Source organism: Moschus berezovskii, chromosome 20, assembly GCF_049115385.1.
Source record: "Moschus berezovskii isolate FMDL1 chromosome 20, NW_MosBer_1.0, whole genome shotgun sequence".
Taxonomy (NCBI): Eukaryota; Metazoa; Chordata; class Mammalia; order Artiodactyla; family Moschidae; genus Moschus; species Moschus berezovskii.
The window spans coordinates 26,907,812-26,919,901 of NC_142479.1; the positions used below are offsets into that span (position 1 = coordinate 26,907,812).

At 48.9% G+C, this 12,090-nt stretch overlaps 1 protein-coding gene across 1 annotated transcript in view; it reads right to left on the reverse strand.

The window, feature by feature from the left end:
* The window catches only part of UNC45B (unc-45 myosin chaperone B), a 31,750-nt gene extending 22,808 nt beyond the window's left edge, over positions 1 to 8,942 (reverse strand). The window contains exons 1-6 of the mRNA XM_055400995.2: positions 8,803 to 8,942; positions 7,995 to 8,162; positions 7,243 to 7,279; positions 5,739 to 5,914; positions 4,210 to 4,299; positions 367 to 534 (exon numbers count right to left, since the gene is read on the reverse strand). Of these exons, the coding sequence (XP_055256970.2) occupies positions 367 to 534; positions 4,210 to 4,299; positions 5,739 to 5,914; positions 7,243 to 7,279; positions 7,995 to 8,162 (639 nt within the window). The 5' untranslated portion in view covers positions 8,803 to 8,942. The remainder of the gene's footprint in view (positions 1 to 366; positions 535 to 4,209; positions 4,300 to 5,738; positions 5,915 to 7,242; positions 7,280 to 7,994; positions 8,163 to 8,802) is intronic.
* Between the last annotated feature and the right edge of the window lie 3,148 nt (positions 8,943 to 12,090).

Genomic DNA, 12,090 nt, shown 5'->3' on the forward strand with positions numbered 1-12,090 from the left:
GGCCAGGCCCCTCTGTCTGTGGAATTCTCCAGGCAAGAATACTGGAGTGGGTAGCCATTCCGCTTTCCAAGGGATCTTCCCAATTCAGGGATCGAACCTGGGTTGCCTGTGTTGCAGGCTGATTCCTTACCATCTGAGCCACCAGGGAAGCCCTTATTCTTTGTTTAGTCAGACCCATTCTCAGCTCAAAGAAACAAACCAGAGGATCAGTCTCCGTTGAATCTGGGACCACACAACCAAGGTTGAGGGGGGCTGCTTTAGATGTCGTATCAGGGTCTGTCCACGCCAGCCATACCCTGCCCACAGGTCAACGCCCCGTCCCCAGGCTGCAGCCCTTTGCTCCACGAGCCCCGCCCCTGCCCTCACCCTAGCTCGGTGGCTACTGCACACGCCCGACAGTGTCCGCACTGCAGCCAGCATCAGCTCAGGCCTCTTTGTGTCCAAAAGCTGCATCAGCAGGGCCACGCCGTTGTTCTGGAAGATCCTCTCGGCCCCCGCTTCCTCACGGCTGAGGACAATGAGGTTGTTGGCGGCCTGAAGGCGCAAAGGAAACAACAGAGGTCAGGAGGGAAGTCTGGCTGCTGAGGCCTTGACCATGAGCCCAGAGCAGGGGCTGGGGCAAGGACCAGGTCTTCAAAACTTCTTTATATTCTTTGGCCTTATCACCCTGCTCCTGGGAATGTAGCCCAAGAACATAATTCAGAACAGGAAACAAAGTAATTTGCAACAAAGACCAGCTGGATGAAAATATATTGCAGCCATCAAAGACATAAATGAAAAGATTCAGAGGCAACTTTGAAAAAGCATTGGTTTGCAGAAACAGAATTGCAGGTTCACTCTGATGGCACTTTTGGTAAAATTAAACTGTGCATATATGCTTGTGGATAAGGACTTATAAAAGGTAGGAAAGGGACTTCCCTTGTGGTCCAGTGGTGATGACTCCACTTTCCAATCCTTGGGAGGGGAACTAAGATCCCACACTAACTCTGAACTGAACTGAACCCTAACCCTGGTTGGGGAACTAAGATTGCACACGCCGAGGAGTAACTGAGCCTGTGAGCCTCAACAAAAGATCCCACATGCCACAACAAATTTCCTGTGGGCTGCAACGAAGACCCAACACAACCACATAAAATTTTTTTAAAAGAAAAAGGTAGGGAAATGTTAAATTAATTAATCAAGGAACCCATTAGTCTGAGGTGGCTTCAATGTCTAAGCAACTAAGTAAGAAAACCCAAACCACACTTTGCTATACAGCAGAAATTAACACAGCCTTGTAAATCAACTATACTTCAATTTAAAAACAAAACAACAACTAAACGAAAAAACCCTAACCCTGTATTGTCTCAAGGTTAAGACACCAATCACAAATAGCTAACGAGCCTTTCCCAAATAATGCCAACTGCTTAAGCTATAGTCTGGGCTTCCCAGGTGACCCTAATGGTAAAGAATCCACCTGCTAAAACAGGAGACACAAGAGATGTCGGTTCGATCCCTGGGTCAGGAAGATCCTCTGGAGAAGGAAATGGTAACCCACTCCAAGTATTCTTGCCTGGAGAATTCCATGGACAGAGGAGCCTGGTATACTATAGTCCAGGGGGTTGCAAAGAGTTTGACATGACTAAGCATGCACACTTTTAATCTACAGCCAATCAAATAACTCCCTTGCTTGGCTTCCACCTGTTTTCTGCTTTTGTTTGTTTTGTTTGTATATTTGCAGCACATGGGCTCAGTAGTTGCTACACTCAGGCTTACTTGCCCTACAACATGTGGGATCTTAGTTCTCAACCAGGGATCATACTGACATGCCCTGCATTGGCAAGAGGATTCTTAACCACTGAACTACCAGGGAAGTCACCCACCTCTTTCCTATAAAAGCCTTTCCCTAGCTATTGTTGGTGGAATACTTGCAACCACTTCTGGTTTATGCTACCCAGTTCAAACAAATTTTGCTCAAACTCTTAGAGTTTTTAATATGTCTTAGTTTATCTTGTAACATAATTGAAGTTTTTACATTGGGGATTCTTTTCCATGTTCCTTGCATATAGTTTTGGCATTTTTTTATTGTTCAAGAAAATCTGAAATTGCAGGAGGTTCTCAGGAAGATTGAAGATTGTGTACAGAGAATGCTAGATGGGATTTGAAAGCCCTGGGTGATGATTCTGCCACATACTAGCCATGTGACTTTGGGCAAGGCATAGCAGTCTCTGGGTCTCAGAACCCTGTCCGTAAAAATAGACAGTTGAGCTGCATTTTCAAGTCTCTTCCCACCTTGAGGATATATATATATATATAGTATATAAAGATATGATATTCTGTATTTGTGTGTGTGTGTGAGTCCTCAGAGTCTCTCTCTCTCTCTCTATATATATATATATGTATGCATATATGCATATAAAGGATATTCTGAAGATTCATTGGAAGGACTGATGCTGAAGCTGAAGCTCCAATACTCTGGGCACCTGATGTGAAGAACTGACTCACTGGACAAGACCCTGATGCTGGGAAAGAGTGAAGGCAGAAGGAGACGGGGATGACAGAGGATAAGATGGTTGGATGGCATCATCGACTCAATGAACATGAGTTTGAGTAGGCTCCAGGAGTTGGTGATGGTCAGGGAGGCCTGGTGTGCTGCAGTCTATGGGGTGGCAAAGAGTCGGATATGACTGAGTGACTGAACTGAACTGAGGATATAAAAGAAGGCTATAAAACCTTCCACCTTGAGGATGCATTCATAGTCATCGCTCAGTATCCACAGGGGATTGCTTCCAGGACCCTGGTGGATAATAAAATCCAGGGATGCTCAAGTCCCTTACATAAAATGATGTAGTACATTTGGCCCTCCTAACTGCAGGCAACCAATTGTGTGTTGAAATCCTTTAAAAGGCCCCAGATCTGGAGAGGAGGACTTGAGCAGGACCTGAGACCCTGAGATTGGGCAAAGAACTCATGATGCAAGAAAAGGAGGAGGTGGGCAAACAGGTAGCAAGTAAGAGGTTGGTGCGCATGCTTAGTTGCGTCCGACTCTGCGACCCCATGGATTGTGCTGGCCAGGCTCCTCTGTTCAGAGGATTCTCCAGGCAAGAATCCTGGAGTGGGTAACCATTCCCTTCTCCAGGGATCTTCCTGACCCAGAGATTGAACCCCCTTCTCCTGCACTGCAGGCAGATGCTTTACCATCTGAGCCACCAGGGAACCCCCCAAGAGGCTAGGGAAGAGACTGATTAAAGAATTTCAGGCAAGCATGAGGAGAACCATCATTGCTCTATCAGTCAAGGGCTTTGTACTTTTCAAAGTACAAAGTACTGCTTTTATATATATAACAATTCATCAAGTCCTCATAAGAGTTTGTTATAAAAGATACTTGCATATTAAAAAAATTTTTTTTGATTGCACCCGCCGCATGTGGGATCTTAGTTCTTCAACCAGGGGTCAACCCCAAGCTGCCTGCATTGGAAGGCAGAATCTTAACCACTGGACCACTAAGGAAGCCCCAATATTTGCATATTATATGATTACTGATCATAAAACTAACAAAAATTCCGCATGCATCTTCTGTTAAATTCTTATATTCAGATATTCATTTTTTCCCTCTGAAGGAGGGAAAAAGAAACATTTAAAAACGCAGCAAATTTGGTTAAGAAGATGATATTAGGAATAAAAATCTTCATAATTCAGAATGATGCTGCAATGTTTTGAAATGGAATAAAGCATTATTTTCACGTGTCATTGTTTCTCACGCCCAAAACTAGGGTGAGGCAAGGAAGACACTCACCTTGGCTGCAGATTTTACAGGGTACAAAAAACTGTGATCAAGATAAATGGTATTGAATGCAATGTTTTAAAATATCAAAATCAATGCATTGCAAAAAAGCAATACATGATGAACAAAATAGCAGAAATATAAAGACAGGATTCAGCCCTCATTATTCTCCTCATTGTTGAGCATGACTCAACGTGAGCACCTCCTCGTACTGAGCATGACTTTCCTCGTGGTTCTCACCCTAACCCTGGCCCTTCTTAGAGTTCCCGCTGTTTCCTAAAGTGCTGAACTTCGGCCCATCTTTGTCTCCTTTCTCCCAGGAGCCGCCCACCGGCACGAGTCGGGGGCGTTACCGTCCGGACACAGGGGCGGAGCCCGCAGAGGAAGCAGTCACTTGCGCGCCCCTAGAGTGCTCTCTTCGGGTTCGCTGCTTGCCCAGCACTTACCTTCTCCAGTTTATCGGCTTCACTGTTTCTGTCCAGGAGAATCTCAAACATCGTCTGAACCCTCGAGTCAGTGGAGAACTGCACACGGAGCTGAGGAGAGAGGAGGGAGTGGGGAAGAAGGCAGGCGGGCATCCCCATCATTTCAGTCAGCTCCACATAAAGGTCATCTCAGTCAATACTAGGGTGTGCTCTTCCTTCCTGCCTGCCTCCATCATTCGTTCATCCAACAAACATCCAACTGAACTACTACTACGGGAGGGACGCTGGCAGATGCTGGGGATAGAACGGGAGAACAAAACCAAGTCCTTGCTCCGCAAAGCGTACGGTTTAGTTACATTCGAGGTCCCATTCAGTTTTCACAAGTCTTGGAAGGCAAAAAGATCATCACCCCAAATTTGCAGCCTCGCTGTTATACGTTTAAATATGGGCTAAAGCAGGAATGTGTCTCCAGGGTCAGAGACATGAAGCAGCTTTCAGGTACCCTTTCAAGTACCTCTTGAAACATATGTAAACCATTTTTTCCTTCTTTATCCCTTTTTAAACATTCATTCATTCACTTGGTTGTGCCCAGGTCATAGAAGCAGCACACAGGATCTTTAGTTGCAGCATGTGGGATCCAGTTCCCTGACCTGGGATTGAACCAGGCCCCCCGGATTGGGACCACAGAGTCTTAGCCACGGGACCACCAGGGAAGTCCCTAAATGATTATTTTGGAAAGTCTCCATCCCTCCCTCTCCCAATCCCAACCCTGACCCCAGTGCTCTGAAGCATTGTTCTGCTGGACTACGGTGCGACCTATTTCCACCCTGAGGTTATTTTCTTTCAGGAAGCCGCTCATTCACCACCACTTCTCTGGTCACTCGTTGGTCTGTATTTTGACATCCCTTGAGTCTACACTCTGGACGGTCCACTGTGGTCCCTCCATGGGGCTGCCCCAGGCGTCCAGAAGTAACTGTGACTTGGAGCAAGGAGATGCGTGATAAAGTTACCCTTCTGCTCTCACAGTGGGGAAACCAACACACTAATGCATCCCTCAGAAAACTGGTAGCCAAAGTGAGGACAGAGGGTGCAGGACTCCTTATCTCTGGTCCCAGTTCCCTGAGCCCGCTCCATTTTCCTAGAAAAGATTCCCCGTTCCTGCTGGTTCCTGGAGCTCCTGCATCCCCCAGCAACATCCTCCCCCCAGTTCCCAGGTTTCTCACGCTGCCTTTGGCCTCCTAGAAAGAGAGGAAGATCATAGTGAAGACACACTAACTTGCAATTTTCTTTTTTAAGCCTCCATCTGGAATTGAAAAGACTGGTCTGCTAGTCCTGTGTGGCTTGTACCCTTGAACAAGCAAGCATCACGGCATCTCTGATCACTCACAGGTAGGGGCACCTGCCCGGCTGTTCTGTGCCACGTGACCACTCCATCCAAGGGAGTGGAGGTAGGCCAGCCCTGGTGTCCTGCTGCCCTAACTTGTCCCTACCAGGAATGGGGAGAGGTGGCTGAGACTTGTGGGAAGGGCCACCTTCCAGATCCAGCTCACCTTCTCCTGGATGCTGGTGTTGAGCCTCCTCAGTGTCTCCTGGAAGCTCTGGTTCTGTGGCTCCAGGGTGGCACAGCGCTGCACATCCTTGAAGGCCTGGTCCAGCTTGCCCAGGTGCTCCAATGCCTGGCATCGCCGGTACAGAGCCTTGATGTCCGAGGAGTTGATATCAATGGCTAGTGAGGGAAGCAGGCAGTCTCAGAGGGCCAGGCGGCAGGCCATGTTCCTTCCTCCCCCACCACACCCTCCAACTCCAGGGCTTCCGTCTCTCGCTTGGAGAGTGTGCATCCTTGTAGACCAGTTTCGTGGAAGGCAGTTTTTCCACGGACTGGAAGTGGGGTGTGGTTTGAGGATGATTCAGGTGCATTACATCTATCGTGTACTTTACTTCTACTCTTATGACATCAGCTCCACCTCAGATCATCAGGCATTAGATCCCGGAGACTGGAAACCCCTCTGGTCCTAGGCTCCCTTTAGTTAGGGAGGTGGTAAGAATCACTGTCTCAAGGTTGGAAGGGAGCTTAAGGCTCATCTTGTCCAATTCATGACTCTCCAGTCTTGGCTCCTTGATCCCTGCCAAGTACTAATCCAGTTGGTGCTTGCATACCTCCAGCTGTGGGGAGCACCTTCCATCTCAAGGCAGACAGCTCCTTCAGAAAGCCCTTCCCTCCACCAACCTGAAATCTATCTCCCTGTAACTTTGCCCTTTTGTTTTAAGTCCAGTCCTGGAAACTGTGAGATGAAATCCAATCCTTCTTCCTTGTGACAGCCTTTCAGGAATTTGAAAGCAGCTCCCTGTCCCACCTGGGAGTTCCTTCTCTGAGCTAAATATTGTCACTTTTCTGCTCTTCACGGGATGGGTTTCCAGTCTCCTCTCCAGCTAAGTCCTTCGGAACTCACTCCAGACTATCTCTGTCTCTCCTTAAAAATTAGTGACCCAATCAAAAGCCAACACAGACCTATGCAAAGGAGAATTCCCTTCATTCTGCATATTATAACCCTAAAAATGTAGCCAGAAGTCTTCCCATTTTGATCATGCTCTTAAATCTAAGTTCTCTCAGAACTTGAGGCACTCCAAAAACAATGTTGATGTGTGTTTATTTCTCCTAGTGTCCGTGGAATAAACTAATGCCTCTCTTTTTCCCTCGGGAAACCTGGTCCCCACAGAGTGGACCAGGCTGATGCCCTGGTTCTGGGGAGCATCCCTCCCCCAGGAATATATCCTAACCTCCAACAAAGTAGCCTGTGTCCTTGCTGTGACAAAAGGATTTCCAGGAGCATCTTCCCAAGAAAAGAAGCGGCCCCAGCATGTTTAACGTGTAAAGATATGACAGGGATGGCTTTCCTGCAGCATCGTTTAACACAAGGATGGTCCATCTGAAACCCTGCCTACAACATCCAGGATGGCGTTTATACAATCTGTGAGTGTCAAGAGCCTCTTAGACTAAACAGGGATGCTGATGGAGAGGGAAGGAGGGCAAGATCAGAGCGAGGGGGGGCTCACCTCTCGAGGCATCGGAAGCCGCCTGAACATAGCTCTCCTGAGAAACAGGGAAGGAGGAAACTTGGTTAATGTGGGCCCAACACAGAGACAGCCAGAGAGGGTCCCTGAGGTGAGGAGACAGGGCTTGCTGGCCACTGCCACTGTCAGAGGCCAGAGGTTCCTGACTGAGCGTGGAAAAGTGGACACACATCAGGCACACTCAGGCTTGAAGCTGGCTCTGCTGCTGACTGAGGAGGGCATGGCTACCCGCTCCCCGGTTCTCGCCTGCAGAATCCCACAGACAGAGGAGCCTGGCGGGCTATCGACCATGGGGTCACAAAGAGTCAGACATGACTCAAGAGATTCAGCATGTACACACTGCTGCTAACTGCCTAGAGCTCTTGGGGAAGTTATTGAGCCCTCCTCTGGAGTCTTGAGCTTCCTATCTGCAATATGGGCACAAGAGTAGCAGCGACCTCATGGTCTGTGGTTAAGATGCCACGAAATAAGCTCTGTAAAGCCCCTGTCCTGACGCCAGTTCCCGCAAGGCTGCTTCCCACGGGATGAGAACGGTCTCCGTGGATGACTTCCCTGTCTCCCAGAGGAGTGGGTCAGGTGATGGGTGCCAGAAAGCAGGGGGAGGCACCCTGCTCCAACCCGAGGGTTCCAGGAGAGCGCGCTGGTAGGACAGGCGTGACTGCCAGGAGAAGGGAGCGGCCCTCACACCTGCATCCCCATCCAGCCCTCAGCTCCCACTCCTTTCCATCCCAGACCGTTTTCAGGCCACAGGCCGCCCGGTTCCGATAGAGCGTGGCCAGCAGGGCCTTATCCTTGGTCAGCTTCAGGGCCTGGCTGTAGCTCTTGGTGGCGGCCTTGTAGTCCTGGAGCTGGAAATGCCGGTTCCCCTCCTCCTTCAGCTGCATCGCTTCCGCCTCGGCCATCTGTCGGGACAGGAGAGCTCCCTCCAGACCCAGGGCTGGGCTCCTGGTCTGAGGTCTGGAGCTCCAGGGTCTCCACCTACCAGGATGGAAGGGGACAATGCCCACCCCCCAACCCCCACCCATCCACTGTCCAGGAGGACATCACAGCGTCTGCTAAGAGTGGGGCCCAAGTTGAGAGGGGTCTCAGAGTCTCTGTTCCTAGGGAACTCTGCTCAATACTATGTAACAACCTAAATGGGAAAAGAATTTGAAAAAGAAGGGGTTTCCCTGGCAGTCTAGTGGCTAAGATTCCACGCTTCCAATGCAGGGGGCCTGGGTTCCATCCCTGGTCAGGAAGCTAGATCCCACTTGTTGCAACTAAGAACTGGTGTGGCTAAATAAATAAAAATAAATAAATATTTTTTTAAAAGAATAGCTATATGTATAACTGAATCACTTGGTACACCTGAAGCTAATGCAACATTGTTAACTATACTCTTTTTTTTTTTTCTAAAGAAGAGTCCCTGTTCCTCCCTCCGTCTCCCTCCCAGCAGGATGGGTAAAGCCACCACACCAAGGGCCTGAATTCTCATTGCAGGCCTTAAAATGTCTGGGTTCCCCCTTCCCTCCCCAGTCCCAGGAACACTCCAGGCCAGCTCACTTTCTCTCAAGGACAAGGTTCTCGGATGGTCCTCCTGGGGTGCGGCTCCTCTGTGTGCGAACCCCCAGCCGGCCAGCGTCAGTCTGCTCCTCCCAGCCCCCACCCAGGAGACTTTATCACCCCAGCCAGTGGCTCCAGACCATATTTGGCCACAGGGGCAGGTGCCCCTGGGGTCTGTCACTGATACTCTGGGACCTCCCCGTCCCCAGACTGGACAGTCATTACCACGTGGAGGTTCCAACGAACTCTGTCCCCGCATCCCACTCAGGGCCAGTCCTGGGGGCAGAGGTGCTCCTAACCCCCCAAAGAATGATAGAAAGATCTGGAGGGACGGGAGCCCCCCCCTCAGCAGACCCCCGCTCCCTAGGCACAGCTCGGAAGCCTCTCCACCTCATCCCAGATAAACAACCTCCTCTCCCCTCCCCCCACCCCTGCTATTTTGGGAGCAGAGTGACAGCTGAAGGGCTGGCAGGCTTGGACGCGCAGAGCAGCTGCCCAGGTCCCAGGCCAGCTGGAGACTTCCAGAAACGCCCTTCTGGAGGGAGGAGGGAAGAGGTGGGAGGGAGGAAGTTTCCTTCCCCTCTCCCCCTTGTCCACAACTCCCCCGCCCCTTCCACCTGTTGAAAACGTCCTTGGTTTTCAGAAAGATCCATGGACTTGCTGTCTCACTTGAGTGGAAGTGGGTGGTTTGTTCTACTCTGCTCATCTTCTGTGGCTCTTCCCTGTCTGCATGGAGGGGCTGTGTTTGGCCTCCCTCCCCTACCCCAGGCTGGGAGCCCCCTGAGGATGGGCTCTGCATGCCCCTCACCGGACTGAATCTTCTCCCGAAGATTCCCAGGCAGCCTGGGAATTCCCTGAGACCCAGAACTGTGCCCCCTAACTGACTGGGACTTGCTGAGTTCCCCTCATCAGAGGCGGGGAGGTCTTCCTGGGATGAGAACTGTATATTCACTAAAAACTGTGATTCACTGTGTTGCACACTTGACTCTTATACACTATTATAAATCAACTATACTGTGATGGTAAAATTTTAATTAAATTAAAAATTCTTAATTAAAAAAAAAAAGAACACTATGTACTTGCCACCAGAGAGGGTCTCCCCTAGGACAGGAATTGTTTCTCCTTATTCAACTGAGGGTTCCTAAGACAAATGAGGTTGTCCCCCACTTGGATTTAGAGTTCTCCCAGCTTTCTGTGTCTCTGAGACTGGACAGTGAGTGCCCCCCGACCCCAGAGGACAAGTACAGCGTCTCATGCAGTTTGATTTTCCCTGGCCCAGAGCCTGGAGGAATCAGTGTCCAAGGCACATTCTTAAATGAATAAATGAATGAGTTTCTCGTGCTGACGCTTTGCTTCACATCACTACCATTCGGTCCCCCTCTCCCATATCGCTTCAAACTGACCTGACCGGAACTGAGAAAAGACACTGAAGGAAAAAAGCGTAGGTGGGATCACTCACGCTGGATTCTGCTCTTAGCTCTGTGACCTTGGACATGTCCTACTGCCCTGCTGGACACAAAGTCCAGCCCTGATAAATGTTCGTTGGCTGAATAAATGAATGTATGGATAGATGGGTGAATTCCCTGCCTTCATGGTGTCCCCAACCCTGAGCCCCTTTGCGGACAGCTCCCTGTAGCAGTGACATATTACATTAAAGAATCCTGCCATTGGTGGAGATTGACTTCAAGTCCAGGGGACTGTGGATTCAAAGCCTGATTCAGTAATTCATTCCACAAGCATTTCTTAAGCATTTGCTATCTGCCAGGATTCCCTTGTAGCTCAGTTGGTAAAGAATCTGCCTACGATGCCGGAGACACAGGTTCAATTCCTGGGTCGGGAAGATCCCCTGGAGAAGGAAATGGCAACCCACTCCAGTACTCTTGCCTGGAGAATCCCAGGGACAGAGCAGCCTGGAGGGCTACAGTCCATGGGGTTGCAAGAGTCGGACATGACTTAGCGACTAAACCACTATCATGTGCCAGGAACTATGAATAATTATGGAAGCAGAAAACACTCCCGGGGGTAAGGATTTGTGTCTGTTTTGTTCACTCACACATTCCAAGTGTCTCCAACAGTGTGTAATATGTAGCGGTTTTTGTCTTAGTTGCTAAATTACCTCCGACTCTTTGCGACCCCAGGGACTGTAGCCCACCAGGCGCCTCTGTCCATGGGATTTCCAGGCAAGAACACTGGAGTGGGATGTAGCAGCTACTCAATAAGATTTGTGAATGAATGCATGAAAGAATTCCGTGAATCTGTGATTTCTGATGAATACCAGACAGTTTTGAAACCTTACAATCAGGAAACATGACATTATTTCAGAGAAAGTTTCCCTGAGGAAATGATTAAATGAGTTAACATATGTAGAGCTCCTAGAACAATGTCTGACAGAGACCTTTGTTAAATGACTGAATGAATATTGAAGGCAAGACCTGAAGAATGAAGAACTATTCCTGTATGTGTTCATCAGCTCAGGCCGCCATAACGAAATACCACCAACTGGGTGGCTTAAACAACAAAAATTTCTTTTCTCACAATTCTGGAGGCTAGAAGCCTAAGATCAAGGTGCCATCACGTGGGTTGGTTTCTGGTGAAACTTCACTTCCTGGCTTGTGGACAGCCATCTTCTGTTTTGTATTCACACAGCCTTTTCTCTGTGTGAGAGCAAAAAGAGAGGCAAAGAGAGAGAGGGGACGCCATCTTTATGACCTCACTTAACCTTTATTACTTCCTCTTGGACCATTAAGAAGGCTGAGCACCGAAGAATTGATGCTTTTGAACCATGGTATTGGAGAAGACTCTTGAGAGTCCCTTGGACTGCAAGGAGGTCCTAAAGGAAATCAGTCCTGAATATTCATTGGAAGGACTGAAGCTGAAACTCCAATACTTTGGCCACCTGATGCGAAGAACTGACTCATTTGAAAAGATGCTGCTGCTGGGAAAGATTGAAGGAAGATGGAGAAGGGGATGACAGAGGATGAGATGATTGGATGGCATCATCAACTCAAGGACATGAGTTTGATCAAGCTCTGGGAAACACTGAAGCACAAGGAAGCCTGGCATGCTCAGTCCATGGAGTCGCAAAGAGCTGGACAGACTAAGCAACTGAACAACAACAGTAGGGTCTATCTCTAAATATAGTCACACTGGGGGTTAGGGCTTCAATTTATGAATTGGAGGTGTGTGTGCACAATTCAGTTCATACCAGTTCCAGAAAACTGCATGAGGAAACTAAGGCTGAGTGGACCATTATAAGGAGTCTGATTTTTCCCGCCTGTAATGGGAGGC